General features: G+C 45.3%; 1 protein-coding gene across 2 annotated transcripts in view; it reads left to right on the forward strand.

Moving 5' to 3' along the window:
* Positions 1–26,273, forward strand: part of LOC135394113 (cell adhesion molecule Dscam2-like) — a 311,175-nt gene that overhangs the window by 157,844 nt on the left and 127,058 nt on the right. For both annotated transcript variants that reach the window (XM_064624628.1, XM_064624629.1), the window contains exons 4-6: positions 8,837–8,986; positions 18,224–18,341; positions 20,066–20,241. In XM_064624628.1, the coding sequence (XP_064480698.1) occupies positions 8,837–8,986; positions 18,224–18,341; positions 20,066–20,241 (444 nt within the window). The remainder of the gene's footprint in view (positions 1–8,836; positions 8,987–18,223; positions 18,342–20,065; positions 20,242–26,273) is intronic.

The raw sequence follows: 26,273 nt of genomic DNA on the forward strand, positions 1-26,273 counted from the left end.
GGCTTCGATCAAGCTACGTTTCTAGACCTTATTTTGCTCCGCGTTCGTAGGACGTCCAAAGACGAAGAAGAAGTAGAAGAAGAAGAGAGAGAGGGTTCTCACTTATCGTTAAATCGATTGGGCCAGAACGGGCGTGTCGAAAGGAAAGCTGATCGTATATACAAAGTAGCAATGGGATCTGGTCACATTCGCGGTGGTGATCGTTCAAAGCGGCGGGAAGGAAGATTTTTAAACATTATTCTTCGTGTTGTGCAAAAGAATCAATCAGGTTGGATCTGGGACAGAATCTGTGATTGAATCTGTGACAGAATTTTGAAAGTAGTATTTTTTTTTTCATTTATTTATTGGTTTAGGTTTCTTCAGGGTCTATCTGTCTGACGTTAGGGGGCGCCGCAGTCGCACGGGAAGTTCGTTATCCTCATGTAGGTCCAGACTCTTAGTACGCTATGATCAAGGGCTTATGGTAACCTTCTCGCTTCTTCGTAAGGGCTTCTCGACGTGAAATCACTAATTATTTATTTCGTATTTCATTATTTGCTTTCACAAATCGTGGTCATTATTTGCGTCATCTTCTTAATAGTGCATGATTAGGAGCTACGCAGCTACTAGTCGCGTCTCAGGAACAGAAAACGTAGCCAAATCTATATGCAAAACCAACATTACGGCGGCGTTCTCGCTCTCTCGAAACTGGTGCCCTCTAGAGGAATGACGTCAAGTGAATGAATCTTTCAGCTGGGTCACGCTGCATTTGTACACATGTACAAACCAGTAATCTTAAGACCCGCTGGTAATATGGAAACGTCGAATGTTCTTCTACAGAACACCACCTTAAGTACCCACACCCACCCGGAACACTCCTTTTAGTAAGAAAAAGAAATTCCCGGCTATTACGCCACTGCAAAGAATCCCTAAACATCACATAGACCACCATTTTAATGAACCTCGGTATATCGTCTTATTACTTACTTAAATCGTAAAGTAACAGTCATAAACTTCCGTGCATTTAGTAGTGAAAAATATAATGGTATATAATGGTATAACATGTTATGGTAAACAACTAGTCCCCAATAAGACTAAAATTACCCGCCTTTTTTTTTCTCTCTCTCTCTCCTTAGAGTGTACAGTATGTAAACCACACACTTATCTCCGCACATAGAGAGAAAATGTCCAGTCGCCCATGTTGTCAACGAAATAACAGCCTCTAATAACCATAAATAACGTAATACCGTTATTATAAACTATGTAGCGATGGCAAATATACCGGACAGCCTATTCATCAACCGAGCCACTACACCCGTTTGCACTTGCCACAAAATGTCATGCTGACGTACGTCAAAGAGAATACTCTCGCCGTCTTCCAGTATGTGCAGCCCACATGTCCACGGGGCACTCGTGCTTCTCTTTTCTTTTTTCTGCTTGGAGTGACGGATGGCACAATCCGTTCGATACTCCATCAGGCTGTCTCCTTCGACTGATCAGGGGAAGGCTGGTGTCTGTGTATACACAGTCAGCCCATTTCCTGTTGCTCTCTTTATTTTCGATCCGTCACATAGATTACCTTTTACATGCATGGGTGGAGTGCTCGTACGATGATAGTTCTATTATTCCGCATTTCTCATTTCTGAGAGCGATAAAACGATGGAAAAATTAACAACGGTGAAGGAGTATCTTGCTGTATGTTCAAGAAAGGCTGACCGGAGGGTCTGTCAACCACAGGTTTATGTACAGCACCCTGCTTCCATGGGGCACTACCAACACCACCCTGATAGAGAAAGAGTGTTTACTCGTCGATGGTGGTGCTGGTGGTGCTGGTGAATAGGCTCGCGGTTGTCGGACTCACAGACGTGGACAACGTCACGCCTGGGGGAATGTGCGTCCCTGGGCCGACTTCTAAGGGAACTGTGCCGATATACTGTGCCCCAGACAGTACAGCCGGCACCGGGATGCGAACTCGCCCACCTCCCAGTCTCGACTCGTCGGGGGGGTAACAGCAGGATAGGCTCGCCGTTGTTGGCCACACAGAAGTGGGCGTCGTCACGACTATAGCAAAAAAAAAAAAAGAAAGAAAAAGAAAGCAAAGCAAAACAAAACACAAAGGAAGGACGGACGGATGGAGGATAGAGGAGGTTGAAGGATGGGGATGCGACTCGTCGACTTGACGTAACAACTGAGAGTCAGCCAATCAGGATCGTGTTTTCAACTGCGGTAGCCAATCACGAACATGCTTTCAGCGGTCGTAGCCATGGAGACGAACCACTGTCGTCTGCGAGTAGTGATTGAACGTCCCCGCGTACTAAATGGTAAAACTTTAACATAAAGCGCAAAACGGTCCTATCTCTTGCTCAAGACTGATTTTCTGGAAAGCGTGTTGGAGTTCTTGTCTACAGGCTCAGGCCTGTAGGTTTCAAGTTAGCTGCAATCGGAAACGGCGATTCACAGTAGCAGACGAATTCTGACTTTATATGTCCACGTAGCGACGGAGGGAGAGGAGGCAATAAGCAGGCCTTGTGTATCTAGGTGGCGTTCACACTACACATTAGAAGTAGAGAGGGAGACCTTTCTCGTGCGGGACGCACTGTACGAACAAGGAGAAAATGCGGGAGTCCGTCTGGAACTACGACATCATGGAGGGAACAGATTACAGAAGCATGGCTGGGGCTCATAACGTGCACATCACAACGTCCATGCTGCCCTGCATACCGTTGAAACTAAGAGTCGATAATGTCGTGATGTTTGCTATAGTTGCTATGTAGCAGGGTAATATTTCGGCTATCACCGCTAACGCGGTCTGCGTTGGACCAGGTGCACAGAATCAGGGTTATGGCTTCTATGATGTAGTTATGAATGATATGGAGGGTGTCAGGTTACTGAAGGAAGAATGCGGTGTAGTGATTGGTCGAAAAAGGGTAGAGAAACTGGAACAAGATTGGTGATCATGGAGCTTAATGGGGACATTCCAAATTTTTTTACGGTGAGGGGTGCCAGAATTGAGTGCCTGTATCATGGGGTCACACGGAGATGTGCGAAGTGTGACGCAACTGATCACCTGGCTCGTGATTGTAAGGCTCATAGATGCCGCTGGTGTGGGTCTTATTACGAGGTAGAGTGTGAGAAATGTAAAAGTGACTTGGCAAGAAAAAGGAACGTCCCGGCAGATATAAGGCCATCGGCTTGGGGAGGTGTGGTTGAGCCAAAGAGTACGCCATGGGTGTCAGAGGAGAACTTTCCACGTTTGGAAAGTAGAGAACAGCAGGAAGTGCAGCAGGAGGGTGTAGTGGATGCTATCAATTTGGACACCACAGCCGTAGAGAAGGATGGGCAAGATAAAATGAACGAAGTTGTCAGTGGGGAGAAGCAGGGAGAAATGGGGGCTTGTGATAAGCAGCAAGAGGTAGGAGAAAAAGGTTTAGGGGAAGAAACGAAGGTCAGCAATGAGGTGGAGGGAAGCATAAATGATGAAACTAAGGGTGAAGGATCGGAAGAAAAGCGAGGGTCAGAGGCTCGCATTGGCAATGCTGAAGAGGAAGCAAGCCAGGACGATGCTTCCTCTGTAACAAGCACAACCTTAAGCGTGTCTTCAGTGTCACAAGTTACATATTCTGACAGTGGAGAAAGCTTCCACACGATGGTATCAGAGGAAAGTGAAGGACAAGAAAGCGAGGAAGTTGATAAGAAGGGCCGTGGTATGGCTTTAAAGAAGGAAGAAGGGTATCTAGGAAGGCAAAAAAAGGTGATGGAAAGGCGAAGGTTGATGTTTAAGACAAAGTTGTTAAAGTTATTACTGGGTCAGGCAGTTCAGTTTCCTCCACTTCACGCCAGTCCATTATGACGTTCAAATTCCTAACATTTAATGCAAGAGGATTTAAAAGTAAACCGAAACAAAATGAAGTAATTCAACTGTCGAAATTTTTGGGAGTTAACTGTATCCTAATTCAAGAGACGCATTGGTACAAACAAGAAGCAATGGAATTCGATAAAATATTTAACACAAAGTCCTACTGGAGTTATGGAACGCACAACTCAAAAGGGGTTGGAATTAGTTTCCTACAACCAAGGAGCATAAGGGTACTTAAATTCGAAAAAGACATCGGTGGGAGAGTAATTACAGTGGATATAGCCCACGGAGGAGGAGTACTTAGAATAATTAACGTGTATGGGCCAAACAGAGCAAAAGAATCGGAGGAGTTCTATAAAGATGAACTTCCGTATTATTTTATTGGGGCTCACAATTTTATACTTGGTGGAGACTTTAACTGCGTAACTGATACTATAGATACATCATCAGGAAAACATTCCAACAGTAGTGGTGCTAGACACTTGGAGTGGGCAATACAAAAATTCCAATTACAAGATTCGTGGCCAATAGCAGGCGGCGGAGGAACGGGTTTCACCCGCCTCAATAAAAAAGGGGGAAGTAGAATCGACAGAATATATATATCAAGTTGAATGGCACAGAAAGTAAAAGACGTTAAAACTATCGAAACAATTGACATTTCCGATCACAAAGGTGTCTTGTTGGAAGTGACAGAAATGGGGTTTCCGGGTTCCCAGCGTCCATGGAGAATGAATATAAAGTTGCTAGACCTCTCAGAAGTTGACCAAGAAGTCAAAGACATAATCCAGAGAGGGGTCAAGGATAGTGACCATACTTTTCATTGGTGGGATAAGCTAAAAAATACCGTAAAAAACTGCCTTAAGGCCTGGGGGAAGAAAAAAGCGCACGAGAAGCGTGCAATGACGTACAAGCTCCAGGAACACTTGCGGCGGTTGCAACAGTTCGGCGTGGGAGTACTCTCCGGTGTGAGCTACACCTCCGCCAAAGATCACCTCGCACTCCTGAGGGAGGAAAGGTGGGAGGCGTTGAGGTATATGGCGGCGAGGGACAGTCTAGAGAAGGAAGCCTGGTGCTCCCGGAGGCTCCTCTCTAAACATCTGGCTTTAGCGCAACCGCCCATGGAGGTCCTCATAACCAAGGGCAGACGAGTCACCAAGCAAAGTGAAATAGCCATTGTGGCAAGAGAGTTCTACGCTAACATGTTTGAGAATGGACTCACGGCAGGTGATTCCTTCGGCGGGGGAAAGGCAGGAAAAGGCATAGAACTTAGCTGCAAGGAGGTGCAGCAGGCTGTTAGAAGCCTGAAGAATGGGAAGTCGCCGGGACCCGACGGGTTTCCGGCAGAGTTCTACAAACGGTATTGGGACATCCTGGGCCACTCTTTGGTGAAGGTGCTTAATGGTGCACTTCAGAAAGGTACATTTCCAGAAACCTTCCTAGAAGGAACGGTCACTCTGCTGTGCAAGCACCAGCAGCGTAAGGAGGAGTTGGGCACCTGGAGACCCATAACGTTGTTAAATTTAGATTATAAAATATTAGCAAGGGCAGTCGTGGGCCGAATACAAGGAAATATGGAAGAATGGGTATCACTAGCACAGGGTGCTGCAGTTAAAGGTCGAAGAATCCAAAGGAAAATATGGGAGCTAAGAGATGTTATAGAATGGACAAGCAGAAGGAGAATAAAGAGTATTCTCATGACATTAGACCAAGAAAAGGCACTTGACTAGCTTAAACACGCATATTTAAGAGATACATTAGAAGGAATTGGGACGGAAAATCCAATAATAAACACAATAGGAGCCATGTATGAAAACGCCAGGAGTAGGTTACTTATCAATGGGCAATTGGGAAAGAGCTTTCAGGTCAAAAGAGGAGTAAGGCAAGGCTGCCCCCTTTCTCCCCTGCTGTATGTGTTAGCCTTTGATAGGTTATTACGAGGGCTGAACCAGTCTGAGGCAGTGAAAGGGGTTGGATTACCTGGGGCAGTACAGTGTAAAACCATAGTGGCCTACGCTGATGATCTCACTATGGTAGTTCAAGGCGAAAAGGAACTTGAGAAAGCTCTAGAAGTAATGGAAGAATATGGGACAATGAGGGGGGCGAAAATAAATAGAGACAAATCAAAATTGATATATTTAGGTGGGGAGAAGCCGAGGAAAGATCTGGGTTTGAGTATTGTGGAGGAGACCAAAATCCTTGGAGTCAGGTTTAATAAGGACGGGGTTTCACATAACAATTGGATACAGTTGGAAAAATACTTGGAAAAATTTAAGGAAGACTATGTTGAACCGGGAACGCCACTTACAGCTCGAGCGCAGATTGTCAAAAGAATTATGATACCAAGATGTGCGTACCTGTTTTCTGTCGCTTACCCTTTTCCTGAAATATGCCGTAGAATTGAGAAACTCTGCTTTCAGTTTATAAGGGATGGGAAAACGCAATGGGTAGCGCAAGAGAAAATGAAACTGTCTATTGATGTTGGGGGCCTACAGATTGCTGATCTGAAACAACTGTCAGAAGCACATGCTTTACATGGAATATATAGGATGTTGGATGGCAAGGACATCGGGCAGCAGGTGACAAAATTTTGGCTGGGAATAAACATAAGACATTTTCGCCAACACGGGATAGATCATAGGAGTCCAATGTCGGAATGGCAGCCAGCAATTTATGAAGCAGGGAAGCACGCTTTGCTGCAATTGAAACGATTAGACAAGAGCAGAGACTACAGCGGAAACTCAGTCGCTGAATTATACAGAGATCTGAGGGGGAAAGAAATAGAGAAATATCCATCTACAATAACAGCGGAAGCTTCGAAAACAACAACAACAACATATATATTGTGATGATGAAGTGGGGAGATTTTCCACTCTAGGAGTGGAACGCTACCCCATAGCTAGGGGTCTAATATGAGTGGTGACAATGATCAGCTTCGAAAAGAATTCTTAGTTACTGGTTAGAAGGCAAAATAAAATCATTCCTGTGGAAAATTGCGCATGAGGTCATACCAGTGAGGGACAAGTTTTATCTGTGGGGTAAAAGCCGCAGAAGGGACTGGAGATTTGCGGTCAAATAGAAACGGTGAGGCACGCCGTCTTCGAGTGTAAGGTACCGGTGTACCTGTGGTCCTGTTTTAAGAAATATTTTGGATTACGTAACTTGACATTTGAAGAAGCTGTGGGAATACATGTTGGGAAAGTAACCAAAAGAAAACAGAAATTTTACATGTTAGTAGCAGTCGAAATCGCATATCAAGCTTGGGTAAACAGGTGTAGAGTGGTGCATGGTGGTGACTGCTGGGGTAAAGAATGAATGGGAAACATAATCAGTTACTACGTACGAACTTGGCTTGGGAGGGAGCGGCTAAGGTTAGGAGCAGAAAACTTCTCGAAACAGTGGCAGTGTAAAGGGTTCAGAGTAGTGGAGGGTATTATGAAATTTAAATTGGCAGATTAGTTAAATGAATTTAGAATATACTAACGCCGCAACACAAGGAGGAGATCTATCGGAATTTTGGGGTGAGTTAACTGTAAAGCACAGGAGTGCTGACGCTCTTCTGAAGCACACGATACAGCGTTACACTCAAGTGCAAAAGCAATCGGGCAGAGTTTTAGGCCTCAGTTGTTGACTTGGTTGGGGAAAATAAAGCAAATCAGTAAATTGAGGATATAGGGAGTGGTAGGCTAAAAGAAAAGGAAGATGGGCTCACTAATTTTGTGACTCATCTAATCAGTCAACAATACAACGGAGCAGTATTAGTAGCAAGTTAGTGTTGGCAACCGACACTAATCAGATACGATCTAATCTAATCTTCTGTGGCTCATCTCGTAGAGTCAACAATATAAATCTGATATGGCGGCTAGTATTGTAGCTCTTGGAAAGCGTCTACCTAAATATTTCGGCTCGTAGGGTCAGGTGACATTGAGGTGTTTGTTTTAGACTGAAGGATGTATGCATGTGAGAGTGGCGATGTGTGTTACCTGTTTGTGGTGTCCATCACACTGTCAGTACTTTCGAGCCTTTCAGCAAAATGGGGACGCTGTAAATTTTCTGGTGTACTTGTCCTAACAAGTACTATATCGGGGTGATTATAAAAGATAAAGCATAAGGAAAATTGTATATATAATTTGCTCTGTATTGTAGCGCTTTGTAGGTTCCCGTTGCATCAAGAAAAAGTAAGTCCCGACGTCGTAACTTTGTTGGAAATACTGATATTCAATTACAATACTGATATTCAATTAAATATGGTATGAGATCAGCATTACGCGAGGTAGAGGGGCCCGTATAAGTTCAGACACATCGCGTGCACCAGATGGTGAGATTACTACTACCTGAGCCATTTCCTTCCCCCAGAGAGAATAACCTGTACTTTGCCACACCAACGGGGAAACGACTTACGGCGCATCATCTGCAGTCGGTCATCGTTAATGTGGTGTATCGCTCATGGCCTCGTGCGATATAGTAGCCGATCATTTGTAGGAAGACCTCTCTCTAATCGCTGTCCTATTTGCGAGGGACTACACACCCTACAGCATGCTTTTATCGAGTATGTGCTGCCTGCAGCTCTCCTCAGACGCGCGGCTGAGGTCTTTACCGAGTCACAGTTTGAGATGGCGAGCGTGCGGTTCCTCAGCCCTGCCCCCTCTCCCGTCGCAGGCCACTCGCCAGCGCTTCGTTCTCGTCCTTGAGATGACATGGTCGGACAGTGATCAAACTGTGGAATAATTCTGCCCTCACGAGGGATCTTTAACGTGTGCCGAAACAGAAACACATGATGTACCGTATCTAACGTCGCTCGCGGCGGGCGAGGGTGTCCGCACGGCCGCGTGCTCGAACCGGAAACTTCGGCTCAGCGTTCGAATATTTAATTAATCACATTTACCAATCTCGTTATTGTTCTCTAGCCCCTTTATCTGTCAAGCCATTTGGTGGTTGCTTTACGAGAGGAATTTATTGAAGAAATCCATTAACACGCGGATATTTGTTGCTTTTACTCTGCAGAAGACCGTTACACCCTCCTTCAAACGGGTGAGCTGCTCGTCTACAAGACTGCACCGGAAGATGCCATCAGAAGCTACCGATGCCGCACGAGACACAGGCTCACGGGGCATCTGACCGCAAGCTCGGTTGCGGGAAAAGTAACCGTCACAGGTGACGCATCTCATTGTGTTCTTTCTACACCGTTGAGTGCATCACGCAAATAACAATACCGAGTAATAATAAACTATTCTTGTGTAAGTGAAACAGTGTACAAGTGATAAACGGTGAAACAGAAGCAAAACTGTGAAACAATTAAGTCTCAGGGCTTAGGTGGGCCTGCGCAGCTCTTGTATGGAAATTACTATATTATTGACTTTTTGTTTTGTTACCTGCACTCATAGCATAGTTTTTAAATTTCGGACAGATATCTTCTTTTTTTTTTTTCGTTCAACCAACGAGAGTGGTAGCTGGGGGTCCACCACGTGGTTATTTCTACTGTTTTCGAAAGAGTTCCAAAGGCGGACTGTCTTGTCCGCCATAGTGCGGAATTCTTGCGAACTGCTGACAGTGTGGACCATACCAGAAAAGGTTGAATTCTTAGATATGCTGCGTAGAGAGAAGTCAGCTCCTGCAGTTGTTCCCCATTAGGCATCAACTAGTAAGCAGTACATAGTCATGTAACTCGCGAATTTTGACATTCGCGGGTCCTCCTCATTTAACACTCGAGTTACCATAACAACGTTACCGTAACGTAACATAACTTCACCTTAACAGTTGAGGGCCAACTGTACCACATATTTTGTAGCGCAATAACGATTTTTTTTACATAGTGTTCAGTAACATTAAGCTTTCTACAAGCTCTCCAACGTGCGGCCGTCCAAAAGCTTTCGCAACTGTTCAGAAGCCAGCGCACCAGAAGAAAGAGTACGCAAGTCGTAGTATGCACGCAACTCTCATTTCGATGATGGCTTGCCGCATGCCGTACTTCCATAGCTAGGAGACAAAATTGATTTGCCTAACGGCATTAGCGCTCCGCGACCGTCCCATCCAACAACGATAGCACCAGAGCTACGTCAGTAAGGAAGGAAGGTGTAGTCTGCAGCCAGATAACGGATAAATTAAAGAAAGCTGCACAAGAGGCGCCGTCCCGGTATTTAATCTCGATTAAGCTTACTTCGAATCAAGTGGAGTGGTGGTGGTGGTGGTGGTGGTGGCGGTGATAGGGCTTGCCGTTGTCGGCCTCACGTATGGAGGCCGACGTGTGGTCACGTGTGGAGTGGAGTGTTGGCATTCCAATCGGACCGGCCAATCATGCCGACGATCGAATATTTTCCGAATATCAAGTCAAGTCGCCTAGGTATATGTAAAATTTTGAGGTTCTACAGGAGACTGCTTCCGCTGTCCAGCACATTGGGGTCAATTGCGACTTCTGCTATTGGTATAATTTCGTTTATAATAATAATCATAATATATATATATATGTTTATAAGTCCCAAACATCGCCACACCAGCATTGGACAGCTGTTTCGGCCTTATTGGGCCTTCATCAGCAATGGGTAGGTGGGCGACGTTTGAGCGAGTGACGTCGGAAGGTCACGTGGAACGTGATGTCCTCCCGTCAGGGTGAGTGACTCACCTCTGAAAGCCCAGTGCGAAGCCAGTAAAGTATTAATTGAAGAAAAATAGCATAGGCTCTTTGGCTGCACGTTGAACATATGTTTATAAGTCCCAAACATCGCCACACCAGTTGAAAAGTTGGATCGGACGACTACGTAATTATAGTTGAAATAAATGGGAGACAGAAGATGAAAGTAGGGGAAGTAGCAAAAAAGGGGTTTATTAAAACTTAAAAATCATAAAAGTTAGGGAGGATGTCTACGTTACGGCGGAAGCTCCGCCTTCTTCGGGACAAAAGAGCTAAATGTGGCCACGAGGCTGATAAGGGGCTTGAGAATGACGTGGTCGGTTGGGGGAAATTCCCGCCACCTGGCGGTTGTCAATTGGGGAAATTCCAGAGCGTTTTCGTGTCAGGTCCAGGAGTGGGGTCATCGTCCTTGTGGGTCAGTGGGGATTTTGATCTGGCTGAAACGAGAAAAGGCAACAGGATCTTATCTAGGTTGTTAGACTTCTTATTGTTGACAGCATGCCAGGGTCCTCGTTAATGGCCGATCGGAATTTGTAAATTAGGTAAGATTCCCGTTGTTCCCGGGAGCGGTCGGAGGTAAAGTTCGACTGGAGAATAAAAACTGAGGCTTCGTTGATTGAATGTTCTGGTTGTTTGAAATGGCGTGAGACTGGAAGATTAGGTTTCTTGGTAACATCCGATCGGTGATTGTTGAATCTAATTCGGAAAGAAGTTTTTGTCTGACCCACGTATTGGGCCCGGCATGTGTTGCATTGGATTAGATAGACAATGTTGCATGAGTTACAGTCTACGTCTGCGTTGATCTTGACGGTAAAGTTGGAATTCGTACTTCTGACCGTTTGTGCGGTCTGCATTAACTTGCAAATCTGGCATCTCCTGCCATTACATGGATGACAGCCCGCCGGATGGCTAGTGGGTTCGCCTACTTTAGAGCGGACCAAGCTATCTTGTAAGTTACGTGTACGTCTGTAAGCGACACGTGGTGGATTAGGAAATACGTTTTTCGTGCGTTCTGACTGGAGAAGGATACTATGGTGGCGGCTAAGTATGTTGTTAATGTTTGGGATATTTCCGGTGAATGTTACAGTTAAGTTCACGGCATTACTTTCTGATTTGTTTTGTCTTTTCTCCAGTAAGCTTAGACGGTTTGCCTTGCGAGCTCTGTTGAGAGCATCTTGAACTAGATCGGGTGGATACTGACGACCGACAAAGGTTTGTTGCAGCTGTTCTAAATTTCTGTCCAGATCGTCGTCATTCGAGCAGATTCTCCTATACCGAAGGGCTTGACTATAGGGAATGGCCAGTTTCGTGTGGCGAGGATGACAACTATGGAATGACAAGTACTGCTGAGAGTCTGTGGGTTTACGGAACAGATCAGACGTTAAAACTCCATTGGTTAGCTTAATTTGAACATCAAGAAAGCTAACAGTGACGGCAGAGTAGGTGTGAGTGAAGTTAATAGAAGTATGGAACTCATTGAAATCGCGTATAAATTCCAATAGGCTGTCTTCCGAATGTGGCCAGATCATAAATATGTCATCAAGGTAGCGCTTGTATAAAGTGGGTTTGTCCTCACGCGTGCTCAAGAATGCTTCTTCTAGTGAACCCATTAATAGATTTGCATAGTGTGGTGCCATTTTAGTGCCCATAGCGGTGCCGTTGACTTGTAAATAGTGGCCATCGTTAAATTCAAAGTTGTTGTTCTTCAGGATCAGTTCTAGTAGAGTAGATACGACAGATGGATCACAAGAAGAATCAGAGTACTTTGAAAAAGCCGCCTCGGCTGCAGCTATGCCATCATCGTGGGGAATATTGGTATACAGGGAAGAAACATCTAACGTAACTAGGAGACTAGATGGGGGTGGCTGACATTGATTTAGTATTTGCAGGAAGTGATTGGTGTCCTTGATGTACGATGGTAGTCGCGGGGTTATGTCCTTAAGAAGATGATCTACGAAACTAGAGAGTTTTTCAGTGGCTGTCCCATTGCAGGAGACGATTGGACGTCCGGGGTTCCCCGGTTTATGAATCTTTGGGAGCATGTAGAATCTACCTGGCTTTGAGTTACGGGGAAGAAGGTATTCATATACCGCCGAATCGATCTTCTTTGTGGCCTTTAATGCCTTTAGGTGTTTTGTGATATCTGAAACAATCTGTTCCGTGGGATCAGTGTCTAAAGTTTTGTAAAACGTGGCACAAGCCAATTGTCGCAGTCCCTCATCGATATAATCCTGCATATTCATTACGACAATTGCACCACCTTTATCTGCCCTTTTGATTATTAGGTCTTTCGATTTTTTAAGATGCGACAGACTACTTTGCTCGGCTTGACTCAAATTTGGTTTGGTTTTGCGGGAAGAGGGATTATATGAAGTAATTATATCTTTTTGAACTGCTTTTATATATATATCAAGAGCTTTTTCGCGATTGGGCTCTGGCGTAAATTCACACGGTGGCTTGAAAGGTTTGGGTGTTGTATCAGGCTTAACAAGATAAGCCTGATACAACACCCAAACCTTTCAAGCCACCGTGTGAATTTACGCCAGAGCCCAATCGCGAAAAAGCTCTTGATATATATATAAAAGCAGTTCAAAAAGATATAATTACTTCATATAATCCCTCTTCCCGCAAAACCAAACCAAATTTGAGTCAAGCCGAGCAAAGTAGTCTGTCGCATCTTAAAAAATCGAAAAACCTGCGACAGACTACTTTGCTCGGCTTGACTCCCTTTTTTTTTCTTTCTTTCTTTCAATCAATCAATCAATCATCGGCTTGACTCAAATTTGGTTGGATCTGTTCCGTAAACCCACAGACTCTCAGCAGTACTTGTCATTCCATAGTTGTCATCCTCGCCACACGAAACTGGCCATTCCCTATAGTCAAGCCCTTCGGTATAGGAGAATCTGCTCGAATGACGACGATCTGGACAGAAATTTAGAACAGCTGCAACAAACCTTTGTCGGTCGTCAGTATCCACCCGATCTAGTTCAAGATGCTCTCAACAGAGCTCGCAAGGCAAACCGTCTAAGCTTACTGGAGAAAAGACAAAACAAATCAGAAAGTAATGCCGTGAACTTAACTGTAACATTCACCGGAAATATCCCAAACATTAACAACATACTTAGCCGCCACCATAGTATCCTTCTCCAGTCAGAACGCACGAAAAACGTATTTCCTAATCCACCACGTGTCGCTTACAGACGTACACGTAACTTACAAGATAGCTTGGTCCGCTCTAAAGTAGGCGAACCCACTAGCCATCCGGCGGGCTGTCATCCATGTAATGGCAGGAGATGCCAGATTTGCAAGTTAATGCAGACCGCACAAACGGTCAGAAGTACGAATTCCAACTTTACCGTCAAGATCAACGCAGACGTAGACTGTAACTCATGCAACATTGTCTATCTAATCCAATGCAACACATGCCGGGCCCAATACGTGGGTCAGACAAAAACTTCTTTCCGAATTAGATTCAACAATCACCGATCGGATGTTACCAAGAAACCTAATCTTCCAGTCTCACGCCATTTCAAACAACCAGAACATTCAATCAACGAAGCCTCAGTTTTTATTCTCCAGTCGAACTTTACCTCCGACCGCTCCCGGGAACAACGGGAATCTTACCTAATTTACAAATTCCGATCGGCCATTAACGAGGACCCTGGCATGCTGTCAACAATAAGAAGTCTAACAACCTAGATAAGATCCTGTTGCCTTTTCTCGTTTCAGCCAGATCAAAATCCCCACTGACCCACAAGGACGATGACCCCACTCCTGGACCTGACACGAAAACGCTCTGGAATTTCCCCAATTGACAACCGCCAGGTGGCGGGAATTTCCCCCAACCGACCACGTCATTCTCAAGCCCCTTATCAGCCTCGTGGCCACATTTAGCTCTTTTGTCCCGAAGAAGGCGGAGCTTCCGCCGTAACGTAGACATCCTCCCTAACTTTTATGATTTTTAAGTTTTAATAAACCCCTTTTTTGCTACTTCCCCTACTTTCGTCTTCTGTCTCCCATTTATTTCAACTATATATATATATATATATATATATATATATATATATATGATTGTAACTCAAACGTCGCCATGCCAGTACTGGACAGCTGTTTCGGCCTTGTTGGGCCTCATCAACAGTACGCAGGCAGGCAATGTTTGAGTGGATGGCGTCAGAAGGTCACGTAACACGTGATTCCTCCCGTCAGGGTGAGATAACTCACTCACTGAAAGCCCAGAGCAAAGCCAGTGAAGTATAAAATGAAAAAAATATAGCCGGAGCTCTTTGGCTGCACGTATAGCATATGATTGTAACTCAAACGTCGCCATGCCAGTACTGGAGAGCTGTTTCGGCCTTGTTGAGCCTCATCAACAGTACGCAGGCAGGCAACGTTTGAGTGGATGGCGTCAGAAGGTCAGGTAACACGTGATTCCTCCCGTCAGGGTGAGATAACTCACTCACTGATAGCCCAGAGCAAAGCCAGTGAAGTATAAAATGAATAGCCGGAGCTCTTTGGCTGCACGTATAGCATATGATTGTAACTCAAACGTCGCCATGCCAGTACTGGACAGCTGTTTCGGCCTTGTTGGGCCTCATCAACAGTACGCAGGCAGGCAACGTTTGAGTGGATGGCGTCAGAAGGTCACGTAACACGTGATTCCTCTCGTCAGGGTGAGATAACTCACTCACTGAAAGCCCGAGAGCAAAGCCAGTGAAGTATAAAATGAAAAAAATATAGCCGGAGCTCTTTGGCTGCACGTATAGCATATGATTGTAACTCAAACGTCGCCATGCCAGTACTGGACAGCTGTTATCTCAGAGACAGAGTTATCTCATCCTGACGGGAGGAATCACGTGTTACGCGACCTTCTGACGCCATCCACTCAAACGTTGCCTGCCTGCGTACTGTTGATGAGGCCTAACAAGGCCGAAACAGCTGTCCAGTACTGGCATGGCGACGTTTGAGTTACAATCATATGCTATACGTGCAGCCAAAGAGCTCCGGCTATATATTTTTTTTCATTTTATACTTCACTGGATTTGCTCTGGGCTTTCAGTGAGTGAGTTATCTCACCCTGACGGGAGGAATCACGTGTTACGTGACCTTCTGACGCCATCCACTCAAACGTTGCCTGCCTGCGTACTGTTGATGAGGCCCAACAAGGCCGAAACAGCTGTCCAGTACTGGCATGGCGACGTTTGAGTTACAAACATATGCTATACGTGCAGCCAAAGAGCTCCGGCTATTTTTTTTCATTATATATATATATATATATATATATATATATATATATATATATAAATAATATTAATGTCGTTTAATTTCCCGAGCGAACAAGTGTTCTCTTGGACCGAGCAGCGCCAGAAACTAGCCTCCATAACGGCAGTATCATTGACCGATCGAATGATTGATCGATGATTAACTGGCAGCAGCATCTTCTGATTGCACATTCTAGGCAATAGCACCATAATCAAGTCGATCACGGAGGTACATGTACAGCTCGTGACACGGTTGTCTGAAATCGCCTATCAGTAGTTCTTGATTGCCCTCGAAAATGTTGTCCCAATATTGTATCTAAAGGTTGACCATATGCTGCACGTGTTTCTTCTACGAAATAAATGATCTTGTAGCACCTTGAGTCTTTGAGATGGGATAAACCACTGGATGCTGATTTTAGACAACCGTGTCGCAAGCAGTACGAAAAGATATTATTAGGTGCTATTATCTATTGAAGGCAGTCCAACCATCCATATTGACTGTGTTCCATGTTCTGAAGAAAACCACTGTTTATTTCCAACTGCAAGTCCATATTTCGAACGCTACCTGCCACCTCCGCTACTATTATGCCATTTGAAAGACCGCAGTACCATGAGAGAACACACACAAAAGGCAAATGACGCACCGGCGTAAGTACCCTTGCAGCACGTAACGTTCCAAACAGTCAGTAGATCTATATCGCAAAGTGAATTGTATTCACGTAACTTCCTTCCCAGCATCTATATATCCCCCGTATCGAATCTCACGTTCGGGGACAATTCCGTTCGAAGCACTATCCCCAGATCTAATTGACGTTGTGGAATATTACGCGTATTGCTCTCTTTTCTTTTCTTTTTGCGGTAAATGACGCGGGATTCTGCAGCTGAGAGTTCGAACTCGGAACGTGCTTTGCAGAAGTTTCCGACGTGCCTTTCGCCACAGAAAACTTTTTTTCGACGCGTGTGCCTGTGTACGTCTATGGTGCTTGCACGTATACTGGTTTCGTTTCGTTTCTACTTTTATTTAGCAGACGATTCCTGCTGCTTTCGTTTTCTGTCTCGTCTTCTTGTTTTTTCTTCTTTTTTTCGCAGACGATCTCTATCTCTCTTCTGCCTCGCTCGTGCGAGGAGTTGTAACGGTGTTGGTGAGAACGTGTGTGTGCAATTGAGCAACATTGTGCAGATGCCGTTAGCGAAGTATTTCGATACGCACATAATCGAAAAATACGCGACGTTGCGAAACCTTGCATTACAGTGAATTCTGTTCGTACGGGTTGCAGTGTGGATCATCTGACGATTCCGTAATTGCGCTCTGTCTGTATAGTTATACGAGTTCGTTGAAGCTCATTTGTGTGCTACAGTATTTCCTTCTCACATGGTCTATGTTCTGGAGTTCTGGAGTTCTAGCGGTTATTTTGCGAGACTATTTTTTTTATTTCGTGTTAGCGCCGCGAAGCAACTGCGGCTATGAGCTGCGTACAGACGTGGACAGATTGAAAGAGGACAGCAGGAAGGACTCGGGAACAGAGGGGGGGGGGTTAGTATGCCTCCTGGGCCGACTTCAAGGGGAACTGTGCCGACATCCGTCTGGAGAGTTTTCGGAAAACCCAGGGAAAACCTCAGACAGCACAGCCGGTGACAGGATTCGAACCCGTGTCACCTCCCAGTCTCGGCGTGGAAAGCGATAATCGTAACCACTATGTCACGGGAACTGGTACTATTCTTGTCGTATAAACGCGTTTGCCAAATAATATCCGGGAAAGCCTACTTCATCTTCGTTGGTCGGGCTCCTTTTCGCGCTGGAATGAGCGGTAATCATGAAAAGTAATTTTTGGAACCTGACAGCTGCATTGGCAACTCAGTTTGTCTAGACCTTATGGTGCCCTAAAGGGCTCCACTTCTTCCCGTTTTCTGTCACATCACTTTGTCTTGCTTCCTAAATACTTCCGTTTTCGCCTCACCATTCAGGAAGAAACTGGAAACCGCTCATAGTAGATACGAAGTGTGGTAGACATAAAACTATGCTGCGTAGAAGCTGCGAACACAGCGATAACGAGGGCTCTGACTTTTCGGAGTTTTCATTTGACAAGACTCGGAGGTTTCGATTACGTTTTTCTTCTCTTTTCTTTCTTTTTTTTGTTTTTTTGTTTTTTTTTGTTGCTGTTCCTGGAAAATTTGAAGTATCCGAACTTCAAAACTTTCAAGAAACTGAAAACTGTGGTAAACACACCTCGATTCTTGCCAAATTAAAGCTCAGAAAGGTCGGAACCCTGGCTATGACGCGATAAATAAGCTTTTGAAAGGAGCAGTAGGGCCCTGACAAGCTTCTGCATGACACCAGAATGACGGTAACACAGACAAGGAAAGAGACATGGAGATTATCAAAGGAGAATCTTCTGTGTGTTGCCTCTGTCCTCGTCCGGGGTACCGTTCTTTTGTAAATAAGCTTTTGTAACAAGATTGTTCTACGGCTGCATCACTGATTTTTACCCTCCTCTCTCAACCCAGAAGCACACGCAGCTACGCAAGTCAAAGTCACCCTCAGTCTTTCCGAAGTCAAAGCCAAGATCGGGGGCCATGCTGATTTGCCATGTGTCGCTCAGGGATACCCTCCTCCACACTACACGTACGTTCCTCTCACTCTCTGTTTCACCCTTTCCACCCGTCCACCTTGTCAGCAAGGGTCAAATTAGCGCTCCCATTCCTCTATCGCGGAGGAAGCTTAAGAGCTGTTGACAGTATGGGAGGAATTCTTCAAATAGAGTTACTACTGGCAACGTTAAGGAAGTGCGCCGAAAGAACTTCTTCCAGCCAAGCCTGGGGGTTGAAAAAGCGCTACCTTCTTCATTTGCATGGTAATTACCGCAGCAGGCGATCCTTAATCGAAGGGATGTCGTCGAGGTGAGGCTAATGGGTTTGGCTGAACTCCATTCAGAGTTTAAATGGCATTTTTGAATGAGGTCGGTGCTGTTCAAAGCCCTGCATTCCGTGCTTCACGTAAAATCACGGAGGAAATAAAGTTGTATAGTGCTTCCCGTGGTAACCTCACAGACGTTCTGGTGAAACATAATTGTACACTCTAAAGAAAAAAGGTAGAATTTCCAACTGAAGCTGGTAGAACGACAGTACTTCTACCATTTCGGGCCAATCGAGGCGCGCCTTCTCCTCCGCGAAGGCGAATTTCCCCATTCATTATCATTAACTTATTTGTTGTTGTTGTTGTTCTCCTCCGCGGGTATATAAGCGGTGGTGACCTTTTCCCTTGCTCCTCTCTCTCACATTTTCTCTAAGAAAAACGAAAAAAAAAATGGTAGAATCTCCTACCCAAGCTGGTACTAGAACGACGGTTTCTACTCTGCAGTTATACACAAAACGTAGAATTGGTCTGAGTGGAAATGTGGCTGCAATACAGCTCCACCGAAATGGGTAGAAAGTTCTACCGTTTTTTCTTAGAGTGTAGATGACCTTCCGCCAAATCTATCCTGATGTAAATAATAGGCGTCCTGATGTAAATAATAGAACAATAGGACGCTGTAAATGTTTTCCGCACGCAAAGCCACAAATTACCATTATTGAGTTTTAGTATATGGTACGCTATCGCCTTTGCGTACGCAAGGGATAACGTTGTCGGTTCCGCACACGCACAATACAGAAACAGAGTTTTGCGCATTGCGCAGAACCACCACGCTATCTATTACGTACGCAACGGCGACAGCGTACGGTATATGAAACTTACTATTTGTCAGCTTCAGGTGTCTTCTGTCATCCATCTCGCAAGCATTCGAGAAGGGCTTCGATGTATGCGACGAACATGCATTACTACAATCGAAAAAATGACAGTCGTTGAAAAAGCCACACAACGGCGGGAATCGACCCACACACCTCTCGGGTCCCGTGCGAAATGCACTAACCAATTACTCTACGCTGGTATCTTGTTTACGACGACTTACAGATGGGCCTCCTTCAACTATAACGTGAAACGCACTCACTCTCTTCACATTCGCTACTACATTTCTTCTCATACGCACTCGCATAACATACAACACAAGTACGGGGCAGTGGCATCTGGTGAACACGATAAAAAGTAACGGTTCTTAGGCTGAAACAGACAAACAGACGAACACAACACGAGCCTCGAAGAACGTGAACAATTGAGATTGGGCTTTGGACTTACAATTGTTCATATTGCTGGGCTCTTTGAGGCATGTATTGCGTTCGTATGTTTCCGTGTTTCTGTCAGAACCGTTACTTTACGTCACGTGATGATGATGACAGATACAAGAAAAAAGGGGGAGGTCCATCATGTACTGCTAGGTATATTTCTGAAACGAGTGTTCTCTGTCATACTAGGTGGTACAAAGAAGATAGGGGGCGCCGCGTGTCCGTCGTCGAATCAGATCGGATGCAGACGTCCAATGGTGTGCTCAGCATTCGTGCCGTCACAGTTCAAGATGGCGGCCGTTACATCTGCGTCGCCCGAAACAGCGCCGGGGAGCAGAAGGTGGAAACGTTACTCTCCGTAGCGGGTGAGTCGGTGTCATCGTTTCGTGTCTATACGATTAATGCGGAACCCTTCACCTGACGTGATAGGCAGCTTTAATGGACAGTTGGTAACGGTGCCCTGAAGTTCCCGGAACCAATGACATCGTGCGTGACTTTGTATACTATTCTTTTATTGGCTGCCGTAGATTCGGTGCTGGGAAGGCCACGTTACCTTCGGTCCAGTAACACTGTCTACTAACGTATTAGTCGTGCCATTCGCATATCTTCTCGGGGATATATATGCTGTCACAAACTTTCCGTCGGATTCAATTTGTAATATTCCCCACAGGACAGGCCGCCCTCTCTTTTCTATTTCTTTTATTTCTTTCGATAAACGATAACCCACCCACCCACATAATATGGAGAATATTCAACGCATGTGAGTACAGGCATTCTGAACTCGTGAAAAAATCAATACACATCTTGCTTAAGGCTGGTTTAGAGTCCGACGTAGTCTTCGCCCGTCGCCGCCCGCGTTCCGCTCTGACAGCTAGCGTTCGCTACGGCACACTTCCTCATCCTACCGGGATAGTAGTCTGACGCGATTAGGCGCAGCGCAGCGAAACCACTACCGGAAATTTTCGCATTTCGTATTGGGAAAGCAGTCATATCTGGCGGCTGTACCCGCGTGCTGGAATCGGACTAAAGACAATCCGTGTTCCCGTCGTTGGCACTGTTATGTTTGTACTACTGTAATACAGTTGGCACCCCCAAACATTGACATCGAATTGAAGAAGAAAGTCGCGCTTTTTCCCAGCTGTTATCATTCTCTTGCTTGCCTTTATAGTCCATCCGTCGTGTATTATGTAGGCACGGATGTTCCTTTAGAGGTTCGATCAAAAGCTCAGTGGGCGACACCATGTTGGGAAATGCGAGTCCACCGGAGCCGTCCACGCCGTGCACGGCTCGCTGGCCGCCGCCGCCAGATGTAGAACATTGCTCTACTCTCCCGACGGCGGCTGACGTAGTCGCGCTTTGCCGCGGCGCCGCTTTTCGCCGAGTGTCGTCGAATTATTAACTGACCGCCGACGACTCGCGATGCGCGGCGGGGCGCTGCGTATCGTTACGCCCCGCTCCGTCGGACTTTAAACCAGCCTTTACCCTACCAGTTCCCGTACGTAACTCAGTGACTACAATGATGGCATTCCACGCCCAGACTGGGAGGTGACCCGGGTCCCAATCCGGGCACCGGATGTGCTGTCTGGGTGTTTTTCCTGGGTTTTCCTCAGACGCTTTAAGACAAATGTCGGCACAATTCTCTGTGAAGTCTGCCCAGGACGCGCGATCCCCCCCGAGGAACATGCCGCCACGCTGGCATGCAGACCGCTGGGAAATAGCACGACACCATCACTGCTCATTCTGCAAATATGAAAGTCTCATGCATCTAAATAGAAGTCGCAGCTGTACTTGTTACGAAAATGGTAGGCTATTACAGTTCACAAGAAGGAATTTATAAGAAAAGAAAGTACTGGGTTATCCCGGGTAAGACGTGGCATAAAATGGCGTCCAATTAGCCTTACACCATCCGTCGGAACAACATATTGGAAACAGAAAATAGAGTTCAGCATTTTACGCAATCGTATGGTTAGAGCACACACAAGCTCTGAAACGTACGAGATCGGATTGCTGGTAATGATGTTGCATAGTCATGCGCTAAATGAACGAGAAATGTTGGCACAAACTCCACCACATTATACGAAAACCATTATCCTCCTCTACTGCATCTATCCCATTGCCACCAGGGAAACTCAGGAGCAAGTCCGCCAATCCTCGCAAAAGCCACGTCGCCGTAAGGAGGCAGCGGTCGAAAATGAAGGCCCGATTATATTATCCGCCAAACTGCATGCATTAGTGCGTCGGACTCACTTAAAGTCACGAACAACTTTTCCAGTCATTAAAGCGAGCACATAGTCAGGACCAGTTACCGAAGAATGAAGAACTGTCAGGCACACATTACCGGGGAATGCCTGTCGGTGTAGTAGAAAATTAAGATTTCCTGTCGCGCCCCCTACATGAGCAGAAGAAGAAGAAGAAAGAGAATCTTTGAAAGGATGAAAGTTCACTCGGGGCGACGGAACACCAACTTGAGCTTTTCTTCCTTTGGGACGAAAAACCCATTAAGAGCGTGATTACTTTCATCACAGAGAGTCGCATAAACAGCTGCTAAGCCTCGCCTCGGAAACTGGCGAGCACAAATGTGTTCACGGACCCACATTAGAGCACTTTTATCGTCGGAGTCGCAGCCTCGAGCCCGATTTTAATGACCTTCCGATGTTTTATGTAAGTGTAGCTCCGGGGCATGGAACGAAGACGAGAGCAGAGACGCTGGAGGGACGTCCGTAATACTTTTTTTGGTGGCTCTGACAAAGGAAGTGTCCACTGCGTGCGAATGAGGACTGTCTGGTCAGTGTGGATGTACAGAAGACGTCCAGGGCAAAACGATATAGCGGAGGCGGTGAATATGAAAGAGAAAACGAGTTTTTAGGGACTGATAGTAGTAATACAATAATAATAATAATAATAATAAATACTAATAAGGTGTCACTGTGTTTCGGCCTGGGTCAAATACGCAACCTTCAGAACAGTAAGCGCGGGCACGTTAAACTCGGAACGCAAGTCTATACTTAGGTGACAACCAGGCCATGTCGGGAAAGAAACAGATAACGCAAAACCTTGTATATTGACTGATTAGATGAGTCACGAAACAAATGAGCCCATCTTCCTAAACCTTTTAGCGTAAAATCTTATGTAACAAAGTCTGAAGCTATAGGGTAACGGGATGCATGAATATACGCATGCGAACTTTGAAAGCAAGATCATGGTAACATGAACGTCTGTGGTGCCATTGTGCCATTGCTGAGTTGGATTGCCAATAGACCTCTACCCAAGAAACGTCATCATGACGTTGATAGACATACTGAAACCGACACAAATCGGAAGGGGAGGGCTTGGTTCCACCAATGGGCACCTGTTCGCTGCCTCATATTGGGAGAAAAGTAGGACCGAAGGTCGCGTCCCTTTCAGGGACCATCGTAATCCCCTCAAGACCGTGGGTTTTGGGCACGACCTTGTTCGCCCCCTAGCTTCGAGCGTAGTTCAAGTCTACCAAATCGGTGGCGCTGTCGAACACTATGACGTCATTTGTTTACAAACAGGGAGCTGTCTATTCTAGGATGGGACAAGCACAAGCTTGCCCATGTCACATTTCAAACATAGTACTGTCCTCACCCTAAAAACGAACTGTTCAGTTGCTATTGCTGATTTGCTTGAAGGCACAGTCTCGTACAGATGGGGCGACTCCGAAACTCACGAATACTATAAATATATACACAGCCGTGAAAGTTTCACTCAGAATAACGAAATAGTTTCTGAGAGTATGGCATAGATGCAGATCCAATCCCAAAATTCGCGGTCAACCCCCCCCCCCCCCCCCTCGGCGCGCTCCGCCACCATGTACTATGCTCAGCCGCTATGCAGGAAGCGACCTTACAGGATGTAAGACCGCTGAGACGGCGTTTATGCCAATTAACGGCTAAGCAGTATAAAGATTTTAAGATATCATCGTGTAATACAGAAGAACACCATGCAAAGAACCCCTGGAGATTTGAAAGGCGCTAGCAGAATATAAACCTAGTGCGCCCTGGCCAAATGGATTTTAATGCATTGCGCCTATGAGCATTCCGTCGATTTTTGCACCGGGCCCATGTTTAGTCTACGATTTTTCGACAATGACAGTCAAATTCTGGAAATGTCATCGCCTATTTTTAGTCAGTACGTCCTCCAGGCCACATACCAACCACGGCACGATGTGTGAGTGTTAATCCTGATGCACCCAGGGCCTTCAAAGTTGCGACTCCGGCAGGGTTCCCCTCCTATAGGCGCTCGAAGGATTAAGTCCCAGAATTATCGCAATACGCATGCGCTGAGACTGTACGGCCGGTCTGAAGGAGTTCGAAAGGCGGACGGTCATTTTTTCCGCACCCCCAACAGAATTGACAACGTCAAGCGTTGAGTGAGTAATATACAAATGATACCGTTTTTGATTGTATATCGCTTTTATATTAAACTTGATAAAATTGTCCATTTCGAGTGCCTTTTTGGAAGTGATTTCGTCAAACGCGACCTTTCAGGGTGCAACAGGAGAACAAGATACGGCGTTCAAACCCCGTGATCTTACTTTCACATGTACATATTACAAAATCAGTTTAGGACATCTTTAAGATTATTTTTATATCAAATGATATTAAGCCTCAACGTTGATGAAATTGTCCATTTGGCCATTTCGAGTGCCGTTTTGGAGGCGATTTTCTCAAACGCGACCTCTCAGGGTGCAACAGGGGAACAAGGTACGGAGTGCAAACCCCGTGATCTTACTTCCACATATACATATTACAAAATCAGTTTAGGACATCTTTAATATTACTGTTATATCAAATGATATTAGGCCCCGAAATTGATGGAACTGGCCACTTGGCCATTTCGAGGGCTGTTTTGGAAGCGATTTTGTCAAACGGGGCCTCTCAGGGTTCAACAAGGGAACAAGGTACGGGCTTCAAACCCTGTGATCTTACTTTCACATGTACATATTACAAAATCAGTTTAGGAAATCTTTAAGATTATTTTTATATCAAATGATATTAAGCCTCAACGTTGATGAAATTGTCCATTTGGCCATTTCGAGTGCCGTTTTGGGGCCGATTTTCTCAAACGCGACCTCTCAGGGTGCAACAGGGGAACAAGGTACGGAGTGCAAACCCCGTGATCTTACTTCCACATATACATATTACAAAATCAGCTTAGGACATCTTTAATATTACTGTTATATCAAATGATATTAAGCCCCGAAGTTGATGGAACTGGCCACTTGGCCATTTCGAGGGCTGTTTTGGAAGCGATTTTGTCAAACGGGGCCTCTCAGGGTTCAACAAGGGAACAAGGTACGGGCTTCAAACCCTGTGATCTTACTTTCACATGTACATATTACAAAATCAGTTTAGGAAATCTTTAAGATTATTTTTATATCAAATGATATCAAGCCTCAACGCTGATGAAATTGTCCATTTGGCCATTTCGAGTGCCATTTTGGAGGCGATTTTGTCAAACGCGACTTCTCAGGGTGCAACAGGGGAACAAGGTACGGGGTGCAAGCCCCGTGATCTTACTTCCACATATACATATTACAAAATCAGCTTAGGACATCTTTAATATTACTGTTATATCAAATGATATTAAGCCCCGAAGTTGATGGAACTGGCCACTTGGCCATTTCGAGGGCTGTTTTGGAAGCGATTTTGTCAAACGGGGCCTCTCAGGGTTCAACAAGGGAACAAGGTACGGGCTTCAAACCCTGTGATCTTACTTTCACATGTACATATTACAAAATCAGTTTAGGAAATCTTTAAGATTATTTTTATATCAAATGATATCAAGCCTCAACGCTGATGAAATTGTCCATTTGGCCATTTCGAGTGCCATTTTGGAGGCGATTTTGTCAAACGCGACCTCTCAGGGTGCAACAGGGGAACAAGGTACGGGGTGCAAGCCCCGTGATCTTACTTCCACATATACATATTACAAAATCAGCTTAGGACATCTTTAATATTACTGTTATATCAAATGATATTAAGCCCCGAAGTTGATGAAACTGGCCACTTGGCCATTTCGAGGGCTGTTTTGGAAGCGATTTTGTCAAACGGGGCCTCTCAGGGTTCAACAAGGGAACAAGGTACGGGCTTCAAACCCTGTGATCTTACTTTCACATGTACATATTACAAAATCAGTTTAGGAAATCTTTAATATTACTGTTATATCAAATGATATTAAGCCCCGATGTTGATGAAATTGGCCACTTGGCCATTTCGAGTGCCGTTTTGGAAGCGATTTCGTGAAACGGGACCTTTCAGGGTGCAACAGGTGAACAACGTACGGGGTTCAAACCCCATGATCTGAATTTGAGATATAGAAATTACAATATCAGCTTAGGACATCTTTAATATTATTGTTATATCAAATGATA

The sequence above is a fragment of the Ornithodoros turicata genome, chromosome 5 (assembly GCF_037126465.1).
Source record: "Ornithodoros turicata isolate Travis chromosome 5, ASM3712646v1, whole genome shotgun sequence".
In the NCBI taxonomy this organism is placed as follows: Eukaryota; Metazoa; Arthropoda; class Arachnida; order Ixodida; family Argasidae; genus Ornithodoros; species Ornithodoros turicata.